The sequence below is a fragment of the Pithys albifrons genome, chromosome 20 (genome assembly GCF_047495875.1).
Source record: "Pithys albifrons albifrons isolate INPA30051 chromosome 20, PitAlb_v1, whole genome shotgun sequence".
Lineage (NCBI taxonomy): Eukaryota > Metazoa > Chordata > Aves > Passeriformes > Thamnophilidae > Pithys > Pithys albifrons.
In genome coordinates, this window is record NC_092477.1 from 7,256,044 (window position 1) to 7,282,429 (window position 26,386).

The 26,386-nt window shown below is 47.0% G+C and overlaps 1 protein-coding gene across 1 annotated transcript in view; it reads left to right on the forward strand.

Moving 5' to 3' along the window:
- Positions 1-26,386, forward strand: part of COL27A1 (collagen type XXVII alpha 1 chain) — a 145,956-nt gene that overhangs the window by 50,410 nt on the left and 69,160 nt on the right. Inside the window, exons 12-20 of the mRNA XM_071574400.1 lie at positions 1,140-1,193; positions 2,394-2,438; positions 13,134-13,187; positions 17,210-17,254; positions 19,272-19,325; positions 19,709-19,753; positions 23,939-23,992; positions 24,700-24,753; positions 24,907-24,960. Of these exons, the coding sequence (XP_071430501.1) occupies positions 1,140-1,193; positions 2,394-2,438; positions 13,134-13,187; positions 17,210-17,254; positions 19,272-19,325; positions 19,709-19,753; positions 23,939-23,992; positions 24,700-24,753; positions 24,907-24,960 (459 nt within the window). The remainder of the gene's footprint in view (positions 1-1,139; positions 1,194-2,393; positions 2,439-13,133; positions 13,188-17,209; positions 17,255-19,271; positions 19,326-19,708; positions 19,754-23,938; positions 23,993-24,699; positions 24,754-24,906; positions 24,961-26,386) is intronic.

Below are 26,386 nucleotides of genomic sequence, written 5' to 3' on the forward strand. Positions count from 1 at the left end.
ATTTTAATATAACAGTATTTCCCAGCGAGGCATTACCCTAAAGGAAATGCGACCTGAAGGGATCAATGGATTGGTGACAAAGTTTGGTGGGGTTGGCAGTAAAAGATTTAGTGATGATAGAGAAAGAAAGATGAGAGAAAATCAGTGTTAGCACTTGGCTCTTGTAACAGTGAGGTGCCACGGAGGGGGCTCCCTGCTGACATTCACTTCCTCTTGATTCGGCATGTTTGGCACAAATGGGTCCTTTGCAGAGGCCCAGCACACAAGGTAACTTTGTCCTGACTGTTGAGCAGAGGGATTAAACACAAGGCTGCCATTGTGGCAAGGAAAGGAGAACGTAGTGTTTTATGCAGCATGTCTTTTCTGAGCAGGATCCCAAGGCCATAGGGAACTGTGTGGAAGGAGCAGGCTTTGTGGGAAACACGTTGGTGCAAAAGCTTCCTTGTAGTTGGGCATCAGAGGATCTGTGTGGATGGACAAGATAAGCCTCACACATGGATCCAATGAGTCTGGAATGGCAGGTTCAGCCCCTCGCAGCCCAGGCAGGGCCCTCAGTTCTTGGGTTGATGAAAGGTTTGCACAAGGTCCTGGTGGTGTGACAGAGCGTGCAGGGACAGGCTGTGGGCAGAGTCAGAACCCATTTGCTCCCCTTGAAGCCCCAGTGCCAGGAAAAGGAGGTGTTTGCCTCAGAAGAGGCTGCAGTGTGTGACCTTCAGGTGACAGAATACAAGCAGAAAGGGATTGGTGCAACAGGACAGCTGGAAATGAGCACCAAAGAGCCCTTGGAGAGACAAAAGGAGGTGTAAGCCTGTAGATTACTTTTGCCATCACTCTTGCTAACCTTGAACCAAGCTCCATTTCCCTCAGGTACACTTAGAGCCAGCCCAGGTAAGGTCTCTTCTTGCTGGCCTCTTCCTGCCTGGAGTCCTCATGATCCCTGGTGTGAGGGTATGTGCCCTTGGACTACATCGTGGAAGCCAGCACCATGCAGTCCATGGGCATATACACTTGCCTCAAGGTTTATTTCATCACGGCCGCCACTGACCAACGCTGGAGGTTGTTCTGCTGTTCAGCAAAGACAGACAGACTGGATGCTAACAGGGAATTGTATTTGACTACTTGTTTCCTCTTCTCTTTAGGGATATATTGGTCTCCCAGGATTATTTGGGCTGCCAGGGGCTGATGGAGAACGAGTGAGTATTTTGTGAAGGAAACCTTGGTGTGTTGGTTGAATGCAGTTCTTCAGAGACTGGTGTGACCTTCTCTATCCCTTGTTCCTGAGGAAGGAGTCAAGCATGGCTAATGCTTAACTATGGCTCTCCTACCATTAAATGAGGACCTGTGTCCCTGTATAATGCTGACATTCAGCTCAGGAAAACCCAGACTTCAGGCATGGCTATCAGACCTCACTGTTGACTAGAGAGGAGTTTTTCTAACTTTTCCATCACTTTAAAGGCTGCCTTCCTACTCCCACTTACTAGTTCATCTTAGTGGGATGGGGTGGGGAGAATGTACATGAAAATTCCCTGCTCCCACCGGAGTTACATCCCAGCCACACTGTCTCAGCATTTTGGGTGTGCAGCTGGAGATGTCTGGAAAGAGCCTGGCTCTTGGGAGCACCAGTGCCTGGGGTTTTCTGATAATGCCTTTGCTTTCAGTTACATTGAGTTTGGCAGTCAAGAATGGGACTGGGTGGGGCAGCTGTGGCTGCTGTTCCCATGTGTCCTCCCACCCCTTCTGCAAACCCACCTGTACAGAGTTTTGCAGGACTTCCCTTGCTTTTTTGCTCTTCACCCCCACACCCCCCCCACCTGCTTGCCCTCTTCCCATCCAAGGACCCTGCTCTTCCCACTGTGAGAGCTCCTAAAGAAGGTCGCTGGAAGATGAAGACTGTTTTATTCCAGCTTTTCCTCCCTCAAATGCAATCTCCAGAAACAAGAGGCCCTGGGAGCCTGTGGGAGTGAGCGTGTGTGTGCCTGCCTGGGAGGGGACTGCCCTGTGCTCTAGCAACGCTGATTTAATGCTTGTATAACTAAATAAGAAACACAAACAGAAGTTCTCCAGCGAGTGCCTCGGTGGTGGCCCTTCATTTGGTTCCAGACCAGTAGCTTAATGATTGCTCCTGCTAAGCACAGCCCCAGCCTGCTGCCCTGGGTGGGGATGCTGCTGCCTGCGCGTGTCCTCAGGGAGGCCACAGTTAATGGGTGAAGGTTAATTGTCCTCTGCTCTTGCAGCTGACTGCAAGGAGCTGACATTTTGATTCCCGAACAATGCCGCAGTCATTAGCCTGTTTTGCATTCTCCTTTCTCCTCTCGTTTTTGTTTTATATTGTTGGTTGGCTGTTTGTTTTCTCAACCAGACATTTTTTTTTTCTCTGTGTTTTTTCCTTGCAGGGGATCCCTGGAGTTCCTGGGAAGAGGGGCAAGATGGGTAGGCCGGTAAAGTTTTTCCTCGTCTATTATGCAGACCTTGTTGAATGAAACTGGAAAGAAAACATCTGGCTTTTGGCTGGGTCCCTTCATATCTTCTGATGGGAGCTAAAGGGGGAGATCAAACAAACCTTTCCATGTCTCTCTTCTCAAGCAGGAAGAAAACCAAAGATAGAGATATGGTTATCTTCCTTTCTTCCATGCTCTGCCCACTTTGTGTTCTTTTTCCCACTGTTTCCATGCTCCCTTGGATCTTACGCTTCTTCTACAATGACTTCCCGCCCTGTCTCCCTCTGGCCTGCCTTTTCCCTTTTAATTCCCAACCATGATTGAAGCATCCCAGGTGTCCATACTCTGTTACATCTCCTGCTCCGGGCTCCCACCAGTCCCAACATGTTTGCCTCTTCTTGCTGTGACTCTTTCCAACCCTTGTCCCACCTGATTTGTGTAATGCAAGTGCAGTTTTGTTTAGAAACCTTTTTGACCTCGGTGGTGTAAGAGATCAGGGGAAGACTTGTTTGAGGAGCAAAGAGACCAGATAGGTGTGAGAGCTTGGCCAGGAGCAAGAGGTGTTTGCAGGTAGGGCTGAAGAGAAGATGGAAACTGTGAGCATGGCATAGAATGTGCTGACTGTAGCAAAAGGCAAGAGCAGGTGTGAAAAATATTGAAATAAGCAAAGGAAACAGGGAAAGGACAGAAATAATGCCTTTCCCACATCTGCTTTCTTTCAAGCAGTTCTGCTTGTCTCCTTTAGCAAATAGGATAAAGCTTTTTGCTCCATGAATCAGCAGAGAGATCAGGCATGTTGGAGTTTGGTGTTTCTAATTGCCTTTGCACCTTGTCTTTCATGCTAGCCTGAGTTTGTCTCGACCTCTGGACATCATTGTACTCATAGGCCTCTCGTAAAATGTCCACTCTCCCACACACAGAAAAACCCAGTGCTTTCCCCTTGTCCCCTTTGCATGCAAACACATGCCTCCCAGGAGTCCCACGCCTACCACTTGCTGGTGTTCCCACTGTCAAAGCCATGCAAACATCCCGAAAATACCACATTCATCCTGGCTGTTCTTCTCTGTCTGGCATTGGGAGCGCTTGAGCAGATTTTTTTTTTTTTTTGATGGGGGGGGTAGTGGAAATTTGTACCAGATCTTATGGTTTTGCAAGGGGCTGGTTGCACCAGAAACCCCTGAACTGAGTAACTGCAGAGCCCACGGATGTAACCATGACTCACTGGCCAGGGTAAAACAAACACAGCAACTGTCGTTAGGTGCAGGGGCTCTGCTCTCTGCCTCGGTTCTGCAGAGCATGCTGCAGGCTCAGAGTGTTCCAGCTGTTGGTTGGCCAGGATTTGTAATCTTCCAGGCAAGAGTTTTGGTCTGGCAGTCACTGTTACAAGCAAGGGGCTCCCCTGAGATCAGCAGGGAATCTCTCAGCAGTGGAGGCATTTAGGCTGGGATCTAGAAAAGGGATTAAATGGCTGCACGTGAGCACCTTTGTTCTCTTTGGCTCCTTTGAAGAGTTTTGGCTCCGTCCCTGTTTTATATCAGACTTAATAAGGAATCTTGAATGGGCCAATGCTGCCCATTTGTATTTCTGAGTGAACAGAAAGATTAAGTGACATCCAGAGGTATTCAGGAAGTCACTGGGAGAATGGAAAGCAAGAGCCAGCTGACCTGGTTCTTGTCCTAACACTCATCTCTTGACTGGTACTGTCTCCCAGCTGGTTTGGGGTATTCATGAACTTTCTGGGATTCCTCTGGTCTCTCCCATTCCCACACCATTAGGTTTGTTGGTGCAGCTGCTGTTCCTGTGCTATCTCAGTGTTGTCATTGCAGTGATGAGCTCTTGAAGGCCCTTATTAGTTGCCATCCACACTGGTAAACGCTCTGGAGAGTAGAAAAGGAGTTGGTATCACACATATTTCTCTACCTGGCTTTGTTTGGAAGACCAGCAGTGGATTAAATGCTCAGCTGAGGAGGAATAGGGGGCTGGGGGAGTTTTGCATGTGACACTGTGGGCCTCTGAGAATGATGTAAGAGGGAATGATTAAAATAGAAGAACTGGACATGAGTCAGATCTTGAAATCCTTCCAGGGAAGTTAAGTTTTGCAGAGCTGTGAGGGACAGGGTGAGTCTGTGGTGGAAACACTTGACTCCACCTCCTGCCCAGCCCTCCCTGCCCAGCATCAGCAATGCAAGAGGCGAGTGCATCCCAAGCAATGGGCCCTGGAACTCTGGAGGAGGAGGGGAGGAGAGGGTTGGGAGTGGGCTAGGGGGAGAGTTATGATAGAAGTTCAATGCACAAGGGAGTCTGAAATAATATCCCTGGATCTGGCTGTTTAGAGGTGGGCTGGAAGGTTGGGGCTGAAGTGACTGGTTGCTTAAACCTTCAGTCTTGTCAATGCAGTGGCTGATAACACAGGGATACCTCACTCTCTTTGGACAGCCCTCCTTTGAGCTCAGCAGCTGGAGCTCAGCATGGAAACACCAAGGACTATGGCTCACGTGCCAAGGAAGATGCCACACAAAGTGACATGTGAATTTTAAGTACTAGGGATCAGTGTGTAGGTGAGTCCAGAAATCTCCCTCCCCTCTACCTGCGAGAGCCAGCAGTGATCTGGCAGCCACTTGGACGTAGCCTCAGTGTTTGTTGTGAGGATTAGCGTGGTGCAAAGTGCCGGAGCTGGCACTGCTTCCCACAGGCTGACCACAGGCAGGATCCCCCTCACCAGGCTGTTTGTCATGTCTGCTGTCCTCTCCCCTGCTGCCTTAGTGTACTAACTCCTGCCCCGAGTGAACACCAAGTCTCAGTATATTGGTTTTTGTGTCAGAAGTGTGTGTGCCACCCCTGCCCTCCCCAGCAGCGTGGGTAGGCTCTTGCATCATAAACAAAGGCATTGCCTTGTGGGAGGCTCTAGATAGCCAAAAGCAGAGCTGCCTCAGGTTTAGGAAGGTTTCATTTTACAGCCTCCCCCAATTTTTTGACGGCTGGCTGAGATATCTTCGTGGTGAACGTCAGAGTGTGGGGCTTTGCCAAGTTACACAGTCTCAGCTGTTGTCCATGCAAACAATGGGGGGACATGCTTTGCCATGTGTCTGGGAAGGCTGGCATAACCACAAATTAGTGAGAACATAAATTTTGCTCCTCTCCATAGGGACTAAGACCATAAACAGCTCCTCTCTTGCTCCAGTCTTTTCTCTGCTTTGAATGCTGAGACCCTTCCTTGCATTTGGAGAGAACCAAAGTTCTCCTGCACCACATAAGTTGAGATTTGAGAAACTGGGAACAGCATTTTAAAGTACCTGTAGGTAGGTCTGTAGGAGCTGATGGACAGGACTTGGGTAGCTCTGTTTTGTGCCAGTACCCCAGCATAGCACCAAAATATTTGGTGCCTTCTTCAGGAGCCGATTGATTTTTAAAAAGTGATATGCTTTTAATCATTCTGTTTGCATGAAAAGTCCAGTGGGGATCCTGAAAACTAGCAAGACACAAAGCTCCTCTGTTAATGAGAGAGTTTTAGCACATGGATTGGATTTTTCCTGTTAGTCATCTTAATCAATTCTTTGCTCTATTTTTTCTGTGTTAACCTAAATTTTTAAAATAGATTTAGTTTGAGCAACCAGTGACTTTTTTAATGATTAAGTTGGACACTAAAACTGGGCAGCTGGTCTCTCCACCCCTCTGGGCCTGGTTCACCACTCTGAAATGCAGGCGTGAGCCCAGAGCAAATGTCACCATCTCTTTTTGGCCTGAGTTGTGTTCCACATGTCTGGAGTTTCCCAAATCTCTGTGGTGAGGTGCTTGCATGGTTACTTACCACATGTTCTTACGTTTGTGATTAGGTCACCCAAATAACCTGGCAAGGTGAACGATATCAGCATGTATTTAATGGGCACAACAAAGTACTGAAAACACAGAGAAGAAGGTTTGAAAGGTGCCAAGACCCATAACTTGTACTGAAAGAAAATAAATAACCCCCAAGATGGTTTCTTTTCCCTAAGAATGTCCCTAAGTGACTTGTCCATCATCATTCAAAAATCTTGTGAGGAATGAAACCAAGGTCTCCCAAAGCACAAGGTCATCTTTCATCCTTCCAGGAGATGCTCATTCATAAATCAAAACCCCAAAATAATTTTCTTTAGAAATTACAAGGAAAAAACAATACAACTATCACTTTTGAGTCTAAAACATTTTAGGCACTAAAGCTGCGTGACTTTCTTGATTAGAAGGCTGCTTGATTAGGAAATCTTGGCAATAAATAAGGAGGTTTAGTGCTCTTCAGCATTAGGCCAGTGGATCTGTGCAATGGGAACTCGGAGCCCCAGAGACAGGGAAGAGATCCTGTACCAGCAGGAGGGTGGAAGGGCTGATATTTAACTTCAGTGATATTTGGTTTAAGGGGCTTCAGGAGATTTCTACTTGTGTTGTCCTGGAGGGCTGTGCTCCCACAGCTGGAGGGGTAATTATGTTTTAAAATGCCATGAAATCTTTATCCAAAGAAGAGGTGACCCAGAGCTGTGAAGGTTCCCAGGGAAAGAAAGCAAAGCCGCCTTTCAGGTGAGAAAAGAGCAGAGCTGCAGCAGGACCATCAGTCCATGTGTCTCCCTCTTTGCAGGGATGAAAACTGCCACAGAACCAGGTCTAGACTCCTGTATGGCTTCATGAATTACAGCCAGAGAGCAGGCACCCCAGGAGCACAGGGTCTGTCAGGCTCCCTTTGGGGTGACTCTCTCTGGGGCTGATCCAGCCTCTCACCCATCTGTGGAGGGGACTCAGTCTGTTCTCCACACCAGAAATGTTCTCAGAGGTGTAACCTGCCAACATAAGCTACACTTGTTTGTTTTATTCTCCTCCTTTTTTTTTCCAGTGAATGCTTTCTCTCACCCTCAGTCCTGCTTCTCCACCATCACCTTTTTTTTTTCTTTTTTTTTCCTTACTTAAATTGTTTGACTTGCAAGTTCCATCCCTGCAGAGACTCCTGGGCAGTGATTCACCTGGCTGGAGCCAACTGGCAAATAGAGTCTTTCGCAGACAAGACAGGAGGGCTGGTTGGTTTGAGCAGCTTCACCTTCAGCCAACAGGAAAATAAAATCCTATTTTTGGAGAAGGATTCTGTTGGCGTGAAGACCTGCCAGGATTCCTCAGAGCAGCAGCTGCCAGACTGCCTCCCTTACTCCTTCAGGGAAAGTGTTTTAAACTGAATCAGATGTTGTATACATACAACACACCCACCCACATGTGAACACCTGAAAAGACTTTGGAGGAGCCAGAGACACTGTGTGCCTCACCAGTCCCTGCTTCCAGGGACAAGAAACAAAAAGTGGTGGTGTCTGCTCGGACCAGGAGCAGCCCTTTGGCTGAGAACAGCCAGAAGAAAGGGCAAGCTGCTCTGTTTGCTTTAAGCAGAGGAAGAAAGGAAGGGGAGGTGGAGGAGGATGTAATCCCCTGATGCAGGAGGAGCTGGTTCCAGTGTCTGTCTAGGTCTAGTTGTTCTCAGCAGGAGTCTCCTGGTGTGTGAAAGGCTGCCCTTTGCAGGGAGTGGAGATGAAAAGGAATTAAAGCAGTGTTGGAGCATCTCAAAGATAGAGACTTTGTTACTGCTTCAGCTTCAGACTTCTCAGTGCAACCTGGGATAAATCAGTTTGTATTTCCCTCTGTCTCAGTTCGGTGAGCACAGTGAGAACAACCACTGTAAAGCTCTGCTTGGGCTGGGACAGAACACAGAATCACCCAGATCTCGCTTAGTGGGAGCATCTGCTTGTGTGCTTTTTCTCCAACTCCCCTTCAAGCTTCATCTTGCTTCTTGCATTGAACTTCTCCCTCAGACAATGTGAAATCCATTCAGCTGGACATTTTCCCCCACCTCCTCCTCTGTGTATTTCCCAGCTGTGAGATAGAGCCAAAAGTTTTGTCATACCTGACTTGAGCGGCTGAGGAGGAGCACCCCACAGGCTCTTGGCCAACACAACTTGTTAGTCAAACGTTTTCCTCTTAGCTCTGCTGCCATTTGCCATTCCCTTTCCCCATCCTGGTCCTCCCCTGCATGCCCCCTCCCTCCCATAGAGCAGGCAGAATGCCTGGCTCTGTATTTTTCACTGGGGTGTTTTCCTTTGCCATCTCAATTCTTAAGTATGATTTCCAGGGACCAGTTTTCCTGGAAAAACAGCTGCACCCTGAAAAATGATGGATTTTCTATACCAAAACCCCTTTTGCATTCGCTTTGGGAAGGTCAGGAGACACTGAATCTAGTGGGCTCTTTAATCTCTTTCACAACTCTGCTATAATGGGCTGCCAGTTGTGACCTGCCTGTCTGCCAGCACCATAAAACAAGCTTCCTGCCCCATGTGTTCTCCCTCAGTTTTGGTTCCTCAGGCTGCTGGAGCAGTGCACGGGAGAGGAGCTGCTTGTGGGAAAAAAACCAATGGGGTAACAAAGTCTGCTTGTAACTCCTAGGCTGCTTGTTTTGCTTGAATAGTGCTAGTTCTGTTCTTGGGGAACATCTCTCTCTTTTAGGCTCAGGCAGGAGAGGCACTGAAAAAATAGCTTTTACAGATGTGTGAGATCCAATAAATTAGGGCACTGTGGTCACTGGAACTGTTATTGTGGTTTAAACTGCTACTGCTTACCCCATGGAAAGAAAGTGCTTTCTTTTTCATTAGGGGCTTAGAAGATTGATTGTTTCCTGCTGTGCAAGAGCTGTGCTGGGATAGCTTTCACAACCTGGTTTGGGTCTTTGGAGACTGTATGGAGGCTGAAATACCCTCCTTTGTGCCACAGCTACCAGCCTTAGTCTCATTTAATGTGCAAAAACCTGTTAATACTTGTGTGCTAAGCTCGACTGGTGGGCCAGGACACCTGGGGTTAGTTGAATTGAAGCTGCTCTTTCCATTTGTCTCCTCTGGGTTTGTTTTACAGCTTGAGTCAAAAAGTACCAGGGACCTGACCACCCATTACCCCAGTGATGCTGAGCTGTGGCTGGGAGTTGGTCATGCCAGTAGCCAGATGGTGTGTTAAGGACAATCAGATGTTGCCAAGGACAGGGCTTTGGTGCTGACTCTTGTCCTGGGCCTGGCTGGTGTGCCAGTGATGCCAGCCCACACTGTTCTGGCTTTTGTCCTCAGCTTCCTCCCAGTTTGACCCTTTCCCATCCCATCTTTAGGGTGGGCAGAACCCCAAGCTCTGAGGGGCAGTCAAGGTGTGCTGTGAATGGGTTTTATTGCCAAATCTCTCATTTACTGGATAGCATTGGCCAAGTGAACTCAGGTGCTCAGCTCTGCATCAAAATACAGGAATAATCTGGTTTTCTTACGTGCTTGGGGATTTAGTGTTGGAAAGCCTATGCAAAAGGTGGATTTTTATTAACTCTATTACCAAGTGCCTCAGATCTCCTGTCTTTAAGCAGCAAGGCCAGTACTGCAAACAGGCATAAAAAGAAATCAGTGGGAAATATTTGGATTTAAATAGTTCCTTATCTGGACACTTTTATCCTGGCAGAGGAGTACATTGTTTATATCACGTTGCAAGCATTTTAAGCCAAATTTAGGAAATGGTTTTAGTCTGAAGCAAGCATTCCCCTAGGTGATGTTATGCTGCTGTAGCAATATTGTTTTCATTGTACCATTCAAAGTAGTAAAACCTCCCCACACTGGCAAAGAGATTCGCTTGACAGCAGACACCTCAGCAGCCCCAGGGCCAGACTGCTGCTCAGTGGCATCCTTGGGTCACTCCATGCCCGGCTTTGCCCTCTGAGAAAGGAAGGATGCAGCTGAGGGAGTGCAGGAGGCTGTGACTGAGGTCTGCAGCAGTGTAAGTACAGTATCAGTCTATGCACACTCATATTTTCCTTGGCAAGCTCTATGACTGTAAACAGCAAAATATTCCAAGGCAGTCTTTTTTTTTTCTTTTTGCCTTGACTGAGCAATGAGTTTTCCCTGCACATCTCTCTTCTGATCTGATTGATTCAGCATGTAGCAGTTATTTTCCCCCTTTTTTCATTAAAGAAAATTGTAGGCCCCCTGCTTTCTTGTTATATTTGACATCTCTGTCTCTAGATGGCAGAAGGCTGTTTCCAGTGGTTGCTTACCACAGCTTCTTGGCATGTGCACAGGCCTGAGGGATGTAGTGCCTAGCTGGAAAAAGGCAGACAACTTTCCTGTTCACAGGATTCCCATAAAATAGAAGTGCTGAATCCAAGCAAGCAATAGCTTGTGTAGGTTTAGGAGTGTGCACTGCATGCTGTAGGGAATTGGTACAGAAGTGAAATGCTGGCTCTCAGGTCAGTGGCAAAATTTTGGTTGTTTCAAACAGTTCTCCAAGCTCTTGCCTTAGATATGAGCAAGTATCTTTTTGCCTGTTTGTGTGGACTAGCAGTTGTAAACCCTTGAAGGTGAGGGGAGGTGTTGGATGACACCTTTGACTGCAGAGTTTTCCAGTATAGTTTTCCTGTTCTGTCTGCTGTGATCATTTCAATTTTCAGTGTTGCTGATGAGTTTCCAGATTACTGTTGGCTGTTACATTTCCCTTGCCTCAAGTTTGCTTTTCCCAGGTAGCCAGTGTTGGAGGCATACAAGGAAGCAGGCAGGGGGAGAGAGCATCCTTGTGGCTCAGCAAGGGCCATCCTCTCCCTGTCTGCTCCTTCCCTTTCTCTTAAGCTCTCAGCTAGCCCAGAACATGACAGTGTTGTTCTTTGTATCTCTGGTGAGCCAGAGAAGGGGGTAAGGCTGTTTTGCTGTAACTCCCAGTTAGAGTTGGAAGTAACACACCCAGCAGCAGTTGCAACTTGTTGATGTGTCTCTGGAGCACATCTCCTGGTGAAGCCTTAGCTAAGAAATGCTGCTCACTCTCTAAAACTGCTCCATCAGAAACAAGAGGGAGCAGAAGTAGTTGGAGCTTTGCTTTGCAAGTTTCCACTCCCAACTGAAACACAAAGGTAGATGTTCTGGCTAGAAAACCTTTTATATGCAAATTTAGTTCTTAGTTTTTCATCCTGATGGCCACAGTCAGAATAGTGTGGAGAATAACAAAGAATTCCAGTCTTAGATGAATTAACCAAGCCCAGGAGTCAAAGTCTGGGGTTGGGCTCTGTGTACACTCTGGCCATAGGGAGTTGTTCTATCAAATGATTTTCCTTTTGGCTCAGAGTCAGAGGAGGTGGATGCTGTGTCATGTTTTATCTCACTCCATCTTAAGGATCATGCAAGCCAAAAGCGGAGAGTCACAGCCCTCTCTTGCCTCAGTGTCACAGCCTTCCCCCAAAGCATCTTCCACTGCAGGCGAAGTTTGGAGTAACCCTGAAGTGCTGATGTTTGAGCTGGTCCCTGATGGCTCTTGGCAGCCTCCTCCCTGCCAGACCTGTGGTAAAGGAAGTTCAAGCTCAGGGGGAAATTAAGTCCAATCCATCTTAAACTCAACTCCTCCTTGAAAGTGTCAGTGTAGTGACTAAGAGGGTTTCCTAACCCCAGAGGTTGCGTGCCCCCATCCGCTGAGCACTTCCTGAGGGAGACAGAGCACGACACAACAGCTGCTGTGGGATTTGTTTGTAGCAGGGAATTAGAGAATCTTAGGTGGAAGCACAGGGTCTAAGAGTGTGAGAGAGAACGTGTCTCACCACCATGTTCTGGCTCTGGCTCAGTACCTCCACTCCCTCCTCCATAATTGTCTGAAGTCTTCCAAATTTGTATCAGATATAATGAGATGATGAAGTCGTCTTTTGTGGTGACTTTTCCATGTAGTAAACATGGCCTTTCACAGCCCTGAGGTGGGGACTGTAATGAGTTTGGAACCGTTTGTTCCTCTGGCAAGCTGAAAGGGAGTGAATTCACCAAGAATCTTTGATCAGCTCCATTAAGGGTCTGCTTGGGCTCCAACAGGCTTTGCACTGTCCAGCTTTCCTGTGAGTAGGGGTTGCTGATAGAATTATTGTGTTGGGAGATAGGATGAAATAATTCAGATTGGCAATCAATTCTTTAATATAGTTATCACGGTAGGGTTATAAATTCTTCCAGAACATAAAAGTATCAACTTTTAAGGAAGTATCCTATCAGTAGGATATTTCTACCTGGAAAAGGCCAGAAAGCACTGTATCTTTGAACACAGAGTTAGACCTTCCAAATGTGGGACTACCATGTCACATGTAAACTACACAGGGTTGCATATACCTTGTCTAGGATGTAGATGGAGCAAATGAAGGACAGCAGCACTGATTGCCACCCCTTCTCCCTGCTATGTACACTCACATTGGCTTTCAAGCCTCACTTGCTATAAGACCCACGCCCAAGGCTGGACAGAATCTGCAAGAGGTGTGAACAAGTTGGGTCCAGCAGCCTCAGCAGTGGCTGCTTTTCACAGCATGGCCAAGGAAAAAGCCTTCCCTGCCTCCTCACCAATTCCTCCCCTCAAGGCCCCTGTCAGTGAATGTGCAGTTCACGCCCGAGCCTCATAAAAGGTACTTCTGGTTACCCATCATTGGCCCCGGGAGAGAGCAGTGAATCAGCTTTTGGCCTTGTAGAGCTCCTTGCTGAGCAGATGTGCTGGTGGGGCAGGAATGGTTTGGATGAGGACACACAGGCTGGTTGTCCCACATGTCCCTGTGCGCTGCTGCTTTCCAAAGTGCTGCACTGGCTGCAGGGGGAGCACTTTGTAACTGACTGTCTTTACATCAGGGAGCCTCAATAACTAACACTTGTGCTTGCCTCCTCTTCTCAGGGTTTTCCTGGGAATTTTGGGGAACGAGGACCTCCAGGCATCGATGGGAACCCTGTAAGTTGATCATTTTTTCCTTCTTTCTATTGGAGTAGACAGCACACTGTACTGCATCATGCTAGTTAGAGCTGAGTGAAGCTTTTAAGTTTGTTGATAGCTGCTGACTGGTTTTAGCCCTCCTGAAAAACAAATGTACCTCCTTGCCCTGCTCCAGCTGCCTTGTTGCAAATTCCTGTGTTCGATTCCTGTAACTGCCAATTCATCATTTGCCAGTAGCTTTCTGTGTCCATCTCTTGTCTTCCTTGCACCTCAATCTTGATAGTTGCCTTCTCATCCTGGGGATGAGGCTAGAAGGAAATCAGGATAGAAGGGGCAGGGATGTTGCTCTGGCTGAGTGGGCAGTGGTTGGACCATATTGTCCATACCACAGGGCACAAGATGTGCCAGATTCCCCACTCCAGTGTCTGGGAGTACTGAGGGACTGACTCCCCAGGCTGCTGCCCTGCACCACGCCTCAGACAGCCCTGGAACTCCACAGGGAGAAGTCTCCAGAGCTCTTGGCCTCCCTCTGGTCTTCATCTGACCCCTGCTGGATTCCTAAAAATGGGATGTGTCTCCTGGGAATTGGGTCAGAATGGTCACAGAGACCATTTAAGCAGCTGAGCGCTGATAAGGTTTAATTTGCTCTGCTCTTGTAGCACTTAACACCACACAGCTGGGGATGTGCTGTGTTTTTCTCTTCTCTCAGAACGTGCCCTCATGGATTACAACAGTTCTCAGATGTATTAATTATTCTTAATTATTTTCTGAATGACTTTGTTGGTTCTCCCTCAATTAGCATGTGAGCAGCACTGATTCATCTTTGAAATTCCTGCTGTCTTGGTTATTCACACATAATCACTGTGTTGCTCTGGCATTTGACGGGATGATTTGTGTGAAGTAACCCACTCCACATGTGTCTGCAAGTTCCCATTTGTCATATATGCAACATAAAAGTTATTTTCACAACCTACTCCAATCACCAACCCAAGCTCAGCTACAGCCCAGCCGTTGTGGGAATTCAGCACAAGAGTCATAAATGCAGTGAACTGAAAGAATTAGATTCCCAAGGAATACTTCTGCAGGACTTTTCCCATCCTTCAGTCAACTTAAGGCATGGGTCAGAGTGGAATCAGTAGTCCCAAAGTAGAAGACTTTCTGATTGTATTGCTATTTTGAGCCAGCCCACCAGGAAGAGCAGGAATCCTGGAGGTCAGGAAGACTTTTTTTCCCAAATAACTTGTTTTGGTTTCTTTTAAATATGCAAGTTGTCTAAGGCCCATTGAGAAGATGTGCTCAATGCCAGCTAGCTGAATGGCAGTTCCCAGAGCATCGGGGAGCAGCAAATGTCCCTTCCTTTAATTCATCCAGAAAAATCACTCTTCTTTCATCTTATCAACGGCTTTTAAATATTAATGTGCCTTGGAGGTTGCAGAATGAAAACAGACTGTTTCGGCTGACTTAAAGGGAGGTTCACAGGGTCACAAGCGGAGTCACAGACGCAGAAAAATGCCAGAAAGTCTGTTTGTGGAACACACAAATATGCCGGGTTTGGTGGGTGGGGGTGCAGCTGAGCTGCCGGCGGGCGGGAGGGCGGCCACGGCCCCGGGCTGCCACATCCTCTGCTTGATCCGCTGCTCGCGTGGGGATGGCTGCAGCGACACTCTCTGATCTTCTTTCCGTCCCCTCCAGGCAGAGCACAGGCTCTTCCAACCCCAGGGGCCTTCTTCCCTCCTACCAGGTCGCTGAGAACTGTTGAGCCATCGCATTCCAGATCCCTGTTCCCGGAGTGCTTAGCCACTCCAATTAGGCTCTTAATCATAGGAATTAGACATGGGAAAGGGCTGTTGATTCATCTCTTCTCTTGTTCCAGTGCCCGGTTCATGCACTGAAGAAAGGAGAATAGACTGATTTTCCTCGCAGGTCAGGGACCAGCCTGTCATTATTGATGGCCAGGAAAGACCACTTGTAAATCCTTCATTTCCCAGGGCAGAGAATGTCTCAAATTAACAACTAGTCTGTCTACATGTCTCAGGGGAGTCCACCCCCTCCTCTTCCAAGAGGAAATCCTCTTCTGTCGTGAGGTCATACATTTCTACATATACCCTTTCTCTTGAGGAATATCCACATGGCATAACTCAGCAATATGGGAAGTCCTTCTTGAAACTTGTGGGACCAAGAGATGACCATCCACCCAGTCCACAGCCCAACCACCCTGGGAGCCTGCAGAGCTTCCTGGGAAACCCAGGCCATGGTGCATCTGTGGTGCTCAGCATTCCTGGGATACTCCCTCTTCCTGCTAAGCTTGTAATGCCAGACCTTGACTATGAGCTTGAAGCCGACCTTATAACAGTAGCTCTGAGGACACAGAAATCCCACCCATGAGGAACAATTGCTCCCCAGATGTCCCAAGTATGCAGGAAAGGAACCGGCCATAAAAAAGCAATTTTAGGCTGGTTGAGATTATGAAACGCTTTTTGTGTGTGTTTGCCCAATAGTCCTTTACTCCACTTCCCATAAAATAAACACACGTAACCCTTTACCCAAGGAGCCTGAGCACATTCAGTCACGTTGCGTCCCCTTCTCTTTCCTTCTTCCACTAGGCAAATCTTCCCATAAAAGGGGAGCTTTATTGCACTGGAGGGGACTCCACCAGATGTGCACCATAAACTGAGCTGGGCTGTCAAAGAGAGTAGCCAGCGTGATCCAGAGCAGGGGTAGGGCTGTCTGAGCCAAGGGGAAGTTTAGCATTCCCAATGCACTTGTTTTGAGAGGCCCTGTTGGAGATGGAGGTGTGTAAGAGCAGGTCCTTACCCTGACAAGCAACCCACTGTCAGCATGGCCAGAGATGCCACTGAGGGACATATAGGACAAGCTGAGCATCCCATGGTTGCTGAAGTACTTAGGGACTTGGATAGGGGAGTTCTGACAGTCTGACACAGCTTCTCTGCTTTGCTTCACCTGGAGATGCCATCAGATACCTGCTGGTGCTCATGGCACATCTGTGTCTTTGGAAAGCTCACATAGAGGGAGTTTGCGGTGAAGCTGAGAAGCCAAACAACTCCACAAGCCCCAACAACAGTCTGTTCCTCGAAATGATGAGCTCCACGGTGCTCTTGGAAAGCCTCTAAGAGGAGCTGGTGCTTTCAAAATGCTTCAGCTTGGGAGTATATGTAAGAGACAGAGATGGGCACAGAGCCCAAGAGGAAATCTCTGCAGTCCATCACCTGCTCTCTGCAATGGGATTAAAAGAGACTCATCCCTTAAGTGAGTGCTGGGTTCCCTGCAGAGAGCTCCCTGCTCCAGAGGGGCTGAGCCACCTCCCTCCAGACAAACTAAGTTTGAAGACTGTGGACTTTTCCTGAACATTAAAGAAATGGTGAGTTGATGGTCTGGGCAGGAGCCCAGGTGGATGAGGCAGAGGATGCTGCCGGTTCCCCACCTTAAACCAGCTCTTGAATACAGGAGAAGCAGCCTCAGAGCATCACATGTGCCAAACACACTCCCAGGACCCACTGGCCAGGACCAGAAGCTGCCATACCATCTCCCCAAATCACCTATTTGCATTTTCATTCATGTCTTCCTATTCCTATAGGTCTTATTTTTATTTAACCACTCCCAAAAAACTCACCTTTCTCAATGCTAAGCAACAGCTTTCCTCCTTCCCACCTTGCTGTCCCCATACTCCCTCCCCACTCCAGTCTGGATCTCACCTGGGGCAGGCTCCCACCTCTCCGCTGCCTGCACAGTCAAATGCTCCTTTTGTCCAGCCTGCTCCTGGGAGGGAAGTCAGCCCTGGGAATAATTGCCCAGCAACAAGCAGCCCTGTGTCTGCCAAGGGTGTGCTTAAGAACGCGCTCCTGAAGATGGAAGTTCTGGGTCACTTTGGCTGGGGAAGTGGCTGGAGGGGTAAAGGGAGGGATGGAAGCGGGAGTGACAGTTTTTCCCCTTCACTTAAACTCTTGAAACACTGAGCTACCTTTCAGCCTCTGCTTGCCTATGAAGTGTCCCTAACCATGTGGGTTTGTGTTTCCTTTTAGGGAGAATTGGGAGCCCCAGGTCCTTCTGGAGTCCTTGGACTCATTGTAAGTACAAAAACAAATGGATATCTGGCTTTTAGGGCTTTAACCCTTTCAACCTGCATAACTATACACAGATTTTCCTCTTCCTGTGGCAGGGCAGGGAGCAGGATGCCTGTTTGTATGGGGGAGGTGTGACATCTGGGGAGAGAGCGGGTTTCCTGGTGGATTGGAAAGTGGAGGAGGGAAAACCCTTTCCAAGCAAAAGGAAACAGATTAAAAGTTTGTTGTCAGTTCCTTTTTACAGGATCTTTTGATAACATTGCCAGGGTGTTTCTTCAAAAATGCAACATTCATTCTGCACCAGGATAGATTGTCTCTTAAGAAGCAAGTCCCTGTAAACAGTGACCTCAGGGACACACAGTTCTTGTTCACTGGAGAGACCATGGGCAGGAACAGTCTGTCCTCTGGGTATACATGAATTTTATGTGCACCCTCACCATCCCGTCATTAATCCAGGTAATTATGTACACAGCCAAATTCCACCCTTCATTACACTCTTCCCCAGCAGGAGATAAATGGCTGTAAGGATGGGTGGCAACTCCTCCACTGGCAGCTGTGCTGGGGGTTGGTGAATGCCCAGTTGAACACATAGTTTATTTTTAGGTCTCAGTACTTGTTTCAGGTTATCCCTTCCATGCACAAAAAGTGGTTGGCTGTTAGTACTACAGCATTCTTTCAAAATGATTCCTCCTCAGCTCTAATAATCCATGGAAACTCAACTTGCAATGAATAGTTAAAAACCTTCCCTTTCTGCCTTTCCATATCTTACATTTTAAGAGTGTGTGTGTCAGCTGAGATCAAGGCCTTGATTGTACTAGACATTGCACAAACACAGAGCACCAAACCCAGGAATCTTATATTCCTTGAAAGAAAAGCAGGGAGTATGGTGGAACACCCATCTGAGAGGCAGGGGTTTGGGGCAGAGTCCCAGTTGGTCTGTCAGAGCCACTCTGGATAGATACAAACTTCAAACTGAGATTCAGGTCAAACTGAGTCATACCTTGTGCCTCAGGGTAATATATAACTCCTGAATTCAGGATGCTGAAGCATCTCTAGTGGGATAGAACTAAGAGTGACCTCCTCCATGCTCCTGGGGAGGATGGGAGCACTTCCATCCTGCCTTCTCCTCCCTGTGGGACAACACCAGCCTCCTTCTCTGGGGTCTGCACATGGGGCTCACACTGCAGGGCATGGAGAAGGTGACAGATGCAGCTGTTCCCCATTCAGTCTCTTCCTTCCTTCCCACCAACAGCCACCCCAGGGACCAGCTGGGCTCCCAGTTGCCTCACACACCCCGCAGGGATTTGGTTTGCTGCGTAAGAGAGGCTGAAGAGCACAATTACATGTAACTAAAGCCTCTTGCTCCTCTAATTAACCATGTGGGCAAAGCTTTAAGTAAACGTGTTCCTACAAGCAGCCTTTATGCTGGGAGGCATGAAAAGAGCTCTGTTGGGTGGCTGCAGCCCAGCACTCTCCCCGTGGCTGCGGGCCCAGGGTTGCAGCCAGAGAAATGCTCCTTCAGGGAGCTGCCCTATTTATTTACACATTGAGGCCAGCCCAGTGCACCCTGTCACTGACTCTCTTCATGGGCAGAAAGCAGCCAGAGCCCATTTAAATGGCAGCACTGAATGGTTTCTGTTGTACAGCACAGGTAGGGACACAGGGCAGCCCTGAGCTCCGCTGTCCTCCTGCGCTGGGTGAGTCCCAACACACGATGCCACACTGATGTCTCACTGCAGCAGGATGAGACACCTCTGTCCTTTCCTCCTGTTTCTCCCCTCTCCTCCCCATATCGCTTTTAGATATCAGAGTTTGGTAGTCGCCCAAATTGCCTATTGCCCTTTTTGTTGTTTGGGTCTGTGTCCTTTTTAACACACCCTCAGACCTGTGCCAGGATGTGTCTGCTGAGGTTGGTGGTGCAATTCTTCAGGGCTCCTGAGAGCAGAGGCATTTCACAGCACGTGCAGTGATCTGTTCATTTTGCACCTAATGACTTTGGTAATTTTCTTTCTCCTACTAGGGTGACATGGGCCCTGTCGGACCGATCGGCTACCCAGGACCAAAAGGATTAAAGGTGAGAGAGTAACAGAGCTGTGTGAGCTCTTGTCGCTGCACAGCAGGGCTGAAGGTTTCTCTGTTCCTCCCATGGGCAGTGGTGACTGTCCTGAGAGAAACAACAGGCAGCAGTGATGTGTGTCAAACGCAACATCCCACTCATGGTCTGCAATAGATGAAGAATTCCAGGTGCATTTTCCCTCTGTGCCTCCTGGCCATGAAGGGTGTTTCAAGAGTGTGTGATGGAGCACACCTTTGGAGCAGTCTGGCATTTGGCCTTAGGACTGTGCCAGGCCAACCCTGTGGGTCTGAGCCACTAACCTCATTGGGGACATCAGTGTCACAGACCTGAGCAAGTCTTCACCATGGCTCAGCCTCATTCTGAACTTTCTTTCATTTCAGGGGCTGATGGGAAACCCTGGAGAACATGGACTGAAAGGTGATAAGGTGATCTGAATACTCCCTTATTGCACTGTGTTTTAATTTTGCATGTGAAATCCCCTTTCTACTTTCTCTTTCTTATTCAGCACCATGGTACTGGTTCTACTCTGGCTGTCTCTGCCCCCGTCCTCCCACCCTTACTCCATTCCTGACACTCCAGTTTTTGTTTTAAATCCTTTGGTGATATCTGCCTTATCCCCTTTCCCATGGATTACTAGTATAGATAAGTTATACTCAGATCCTCTTTGGAACTCCCATCTCCCACTGACGTAACTGTTACAATTATCAGGTGTTTCACTGTGATTTTATGCTTTTATATTGATTATGTGATGGGATAGGGAGGAGGATGAAGATCTAACACTGATCGTGGGTTTGCATTAAAGCATTTGGAAGAATCATATGATGTGACAAAGCAACACTGGATCAAACAAACCAGGTGGATCCCCTGGAAAAACTGTTGTGTGTTAGATACCTCTGCTCTTGTTCAGAGAGGCTCACCTCAATTCAGCCTCCTGCTGAGAGGAAATTGCCTTACCCCAAATTGATGTAAATCACTTTAGAAAAAGCAAAATGGAGAGGGGTCTTGATTGCAGTGATTTAGTGGTGCTGGCACAAAAACACACAGCTTGAGCTGGGTCAGCAGGAAGCTGTGTGTGTAAATGTCTCACTGTCACGAGAACCATCCTCCTACAGATACTTGAGCCTAGGATTTATTTAGTCTGAAAGAGTGGGAGGTGCAATCATCTGTTGCTGACTCTGATTGTTCAGGAGGGCAATGGAAAATGACCATTAAGTGTATTCTCCTCCTCCTGTTGGATGTTTTATTCTCTTGTTAGATGTTTGCTTTTAAAGGATGATTTAGCAGCACAAAACTGCACAGGGGGGAATAGTGTCAAGCCAGTTGATTCAATTCTCCTTATATTATAGCAGCTCTTTGCCAGGGCTCCTGTGTCTGCAGTTTTCATTTCTCCCCTGTACTGTCTTTTCACTTCTGTAGAGAGGAAGGACAAGGCAAGAGAAAGACTTTTTCTTTAGGACAAGCTTAAGATATTGTAGCTGCTTTCTTGCCTCAACACCAGTTCCTAGAGCCCAGAGATTCTTCTGTCTGTTCCTTGAAATAAATGGTTTACTATATTAAGACTCACCAAGACTTAAATCATTGTTTAGCAGAATTAGCCTTCCTGGACATTAGTCTTCATTACTTTACACAAAGTGCTCTGTTTATCCCCAGGATTTCCCCAGTCACTGCTGTTGCAATAATCAAATGGTTTGCAGTTCTTCCTGGAGTCATCTAGAATTTAATGTTGTTTTTTACAGCTTTGGTTTCCCCACAAAATGGGTTATCCCTCTCTTCCATTTATATGTTTTCATGGAGGCAATGAGAGAGGACAGAGGGGGTTGTTCTGCTCTTACAGGAAGAAGTGAAATTACTGCATAACCCTGAAATAAAGAGTGGCCTTTAGAAGACCACGTGAGGTGAGGAGTGCAGGGGAAAGGTAGAGGAAGCAGAGGAAATCCCAGCTACTTGTTCACATGAAGGATTTTTTATGAATCAGGACATCTGTAACTTGTGAAGGGACATGGCTCAGGCGTCTGGAGTTGTGCAGTGGTAGCTCCCTTTGCATTGCTAAGCAGAAAGGGAAAATACATGCCTAGGTGAGGGCAAAATGACAGGGTTTTGCTCAAGGACCTCCTCTGCATCCCACAGACAGAAAACACATCCCAGAGACAGCAAACACCCCTCATAGCCATGGATTGGTCCCTTCCGTCATATCCCCTTTCAGTTCGTGTTGGGTTACGAAGGGCCTCAGGGGTTTCTGAAGCTGCATTTCTTTTTATAGGTGAAACATGAAACACAGGCAAGATCCCATGGGCAGAGCCTGTTTGTAATTTCAGATTCTACATTCCTTTTCCTCCCCCCGAGCAAAGCCCTTGCAGACCCATTTCGTCATCTCGGTGTCGCGGTTTTTAATAGCAAACATGCCTGACCTCTTTCCTCCGGAGTTTTTCCCTCCCGTTAAGGACACAGACCCCGAGTCAAGGCAGGTGAAAAGCAGTGCCCTGCTCCTCGGTTTGGGTTTAAGATACTCACAGCCATAGGTGGATCATTCAGGCCATGACATTTTGCTGTGCTATCGCAGTAACACGTGAACATCCAGCTCAAGATAAAAGATGTGTTTTGTCGTCCCTGCTTCCTTCTTACCCTCTCCAATGCCCATTTCTCAGAGTTGTTTGAAAACTGAGTTTCCTGTCAGGCTGCCACTATCCCACTTTTCCTAAAGGTCCATGATAAAGGTTTGTTCCTGCCTTTTGCTGTGCTCAGGAAACTCTTTTCTTATAGTAGTCATTTCTTTAATGTCCAAGTATTTCTTCCAAAACAGTATTTCAATGGCCATTTATTGTCTGGGTAGAAAACTGCTTAATAAAATGAATAATCTTTTTTCTTGACTGTCAAAATAGACGATAAAAACAAACCTCAGAGCCAATCTCTCACTTTCCAGAAAAGCTCTTTTCATGCTGTCTTCTGTCAAGAGCCAGAATTAAGTAGATTTCAGTGTTTTAAGCTTTGGACTAGGTAAAATAAGTAGAAAATTGAGAGGAGATGAGATAAATCTGGAAATAAGCTGGGTCATACAGTAGTTTTTTGCTATCTTTATTGTATCTAATCGTAGAGTTCATCTGAACTGAAGCTGTGTATAGAGCTGATTGTTTCCATTTTGCATTGCCAAAAAAATACCCTAGTTGGAAAATAGTTTAGATGAAACAAAATGTTGGATATTTGATTCAAATTAAAATATTTTAGGTTCAAAAACCAATGAATTAAATCCATTTAGCATTTTCAAGAGCAACATTTTAATTTTGCTGTATAAAAGATTTGTTTTGAAGATGGTTCAGTGAAATGTTCTGGGAACATTCACCAAAACTTTTAAGCAAATTTAGCATGAATCCATGAAATGTTTCCATCATTGAATCTGCATAGTTCTTCATTATTTTTCTTCTGAAAAAGCTGTCTTTCAAAAGTCTTTCCTAAATCCAGCCTTAACCATCCACAATTTCATTATCCCCTGCATGTTACTGGAGTAGTTACAATTATTTCAGCTCTCTGGTAGCAAGTGGGTGGTTTTTCTGGAGTGAAGCAGAGTTCTCTGTCATCTCTCTGTAGACTTTGGCTCTGTTGCAGGACTCCATATGTCTTCCATGTGGACTATGTTTAAACATATAGCTCTGTACTCTGGTGTGGCTGGTTCCCTTACTGGGGAGCCAAGTTCAGAGACATGTGCTGTGCATGGGACAGAGTTCCTCTCACAGTTATTTTTGTTGGGTCTTGTCATTGTACCAAGTTATTGTAGTCATTTCTCCTTTGACTTCCCAAGTAGAATTTTCCTTTCTCTGTCCCATCATTGACTCATCCTTTGTTTAAGTAAATCATTAAATAAATGAGTTTGGAAAGGCCATCAGAAGGTCATCTGATCCAACAAGCTGCTTGCAATAGGGGTAAAAGCCAATGCAAGGTAATCCACTGCTCCTTGGAAAACCTTTAGAGATACTTGTTTTCTGCCCAGGAAGTCAGAATTTCCTATGATGGTCCAAAGAGGGGAAAGACAGCTTGGTTAGGAAATATTGTCAAGGATGGGCTCCCCATCCCAAGTAAACACCAGCATTCCCCTCCCAGGGAATCTCAGCCCAGACACAGGCAGTGAGGTGGTACTAAAGCATTACTAGAAGTTACTTTTGTTTTCTTATGGAAGAGGATTAATGGTTGATGCCAGCACTTAGGATTTGCTCACAGAAACTCTGAGGATTGTTTTCTTTTCTATAGAGTCCTATGAGAGAAAAGGTCCACTCACTGAAAACTAAAGTCTTCTGTTCAGCTGAATTTAACACTTCACCACCTTCATGGTCCTTGTCAGCCAGAGGAATGTAGTCTCTCTTCTTGCAGCTTTTATAGATACACAATGCTTGGGAATTCGTGGGTTTTTCTCTCCTGCAGTTTCTTTTCTCACTTTAGAATCAGGTTGGGAAATACACACTTTGTTCAGCATTGCTGTTACACTTGATATGATCTGTGGCTTGCCAGCAGTTCAGTTTTGAGTGGAGCTGGTGCTGAGACTTTCACTGTACAACAGCATCGACCTGGGAATTTTGGCTGTTGCTGTTGCCTGTTTTAACTCTCTGGTGATGTGTACCCAGGGTGATCAGGGAAGAGCAGGTGTTCCAGGAGATATTGGCTTCCAAGGAGACAAGGTAATTGTTTTTCTTTTCTCCTCATTCTTTTCCCCTTACATAGCAGTGTGTGTCCACCAGCTTTCTCAGCTCATCTTAATCCACAAGGAGCTGGAATTAGCTGCATCCTGCTGTCAGGTTCCCCCACTCACATAGTTCCCTCTTGGGGTATGCTGCACCTGTCTAAAATTCATGTAAATATATGGATTCTGTTGTTACTCATAGCAAAAGCAGTTCTGCTGGGGGGTTTCTGTACAAAGAGCCGTGTCTTTTTGCAGAAATTGGAAGTGATGGGATTGATGGGGATGGGTGTGAATGTGTGTGGTCCAGAGGCTGCAGACATGGAGTCTTTGTCTGCTCAGTGCAGCAACCTAAACCCTGACCCAGGGAGGCACTTAATGCCCTGTATAACTTGTGAGCAAATGAATTCTCCCCTGTGACTATGATGTGATACTGACTGTGGCTGACAAATGTACAGAACGCTGCATTGGAGCCTACATGGCTCTGAGCCACAGCCAACTGCAGCAGGTCCTGCTCTTTGGAGTCAAATTCAGCCCCATCTTCAGCAGAAATAGCTCACTGACATTAGTGCAGCTGTCCCAGCTTCATGCAGGACTGAGTTCAGCCCTTAGGAGATGCTCCTCTCTCTGCAGCAGAGGAGCTGTAGCCTGGGGAATTGGTATTTTTTTGATGCTTTATTGTGTATTAAAAAATTATGTCTCTCTCAGGGCAGCCAGGGTTTGCCTGGAGTCCCTGGGGCACGAGGGAAAACAGGCCCCCTGGTAAGTAACCAAGCACTTTCTGCTTCCTACCCTCCCTTTCTGAAGGTTCCATGCCCAGCTAGAAAGAGCTAGGCAGGGATGTGCTGTTCTAAACAGGACAGAAAATACTGGGAGCCAGCTCACTTTTCTCCATGTTTTTTCTGATTTCTGCAGGGAAAAGTCGGTGACAAAGGTCCAGTTGGGTTTCCAGGACCACCTGGCCCTGAGGTATGTCCCACCACCTCCTCCTCACAGCTCTCCTTTCTTTGGTAGTTTCTGACACATCCCTTCTTCAGCAAACCCAGGTGATAACACTTCTCTCCCATTGTGTTTTGCCTCTGCAGCCTTCATTACTCAGTCTGCAGCTCCCACCCCACTGAGCATCAGCTCTCTGATAAACACCCAGGTGGCATTTGAGAGGCTGTGAGAGATGCTGATCTCCTTTCCCCATGGGAGGTTTTAGCTCTTGAGCTGTGTACAGACAGGCCCACCTGGGGATTTCATCAGGAGGTTTATTGCTGTTGCTAATTCATACAAGAGCAAGAGCCAAATGCTCCTATGTGGGCACCCAGCCCAGTGGAGGAAGGGACAGCTGACACCACTACTGCTCACCATGACATCTGGGCTCTGATACCTTCAGCAACCCAAAATGGTGTGTTCTGGGGGCAGATGAGTTGCTTTAGGACAGTGGAGCCAAAAATGTCAAGGTAGAACCACTTGCAGGATTTACTGTTATTTAATGAACCGAAGTCTACTTTTATTCAGACTGGGAGATAGGGAAAACTGTCCATCATGTATCCTCTGACCATCCTGTTCTCAGATTTGCTGGTCTCCAGCTACCATTTCAAGCTTTTTTCTTCTTGATCTTCCTATGCAAGTAGCAGCTTGTTCCACTCACGTTCAGAATGGTCAGTCCCCAAAGATTGTCTCTGCCCTGGCAAACATCATGTCCCAGCTCATCACCTCTCCCATCTTTCCTTTTTGTTTGTGTTTTAACACCTCAGCAGACTCTCACTGCAAAGCAGAACATCCTATTATTTTGCAGACAGAAGATCTCAAGCCTAGGAAAGTAAACAGAGCTTCCAAGAGATGTGGGAAAAGTCAGTGATGTATTGGAATAAAGTCCCAGACTGTTTCCCAGACACTGGCCTGTCTCTGTGGACACTGGTCTTTCTACTCACCATGTTCTTCTCTGTTTCTTTTCATTTTTCAACTGCTTTTCCAGGACAGGGCACACATTTCTCGAATCTTGCATGTCTTTCCACTTACCCCTTCGTTTTGCAGCCTGGGGCCTCACTTCTCTGCTAGGATATGATGCTGCCTGAGTGGTGATGAGGAAGGATCAAGATGGGTCCATGACCCATCCTACATTTTGTGCTTTCCTGGTTTTTCCTTCCACTTTTTGTCACAAATATCATTAAGGGGTTTTTTCAATTTTTTCTGCACAAAATACCATTGAAAGTAGAAAAAAGTTACTGCCCTCACCAAAACCTGATCACAGTGATACCTTAAATGCAGGAAGAGCTTACCCTGGTATATTGTCATTTTTCTTCTTCCTAAGCAACCAGTGTATGTAGGATGTTGAAGAGCCACTTCCAGCACAAGTGATCGTGTGTTTTCCCCTCATCAGTGTTCTGGTATTTTGCAGGGTCTG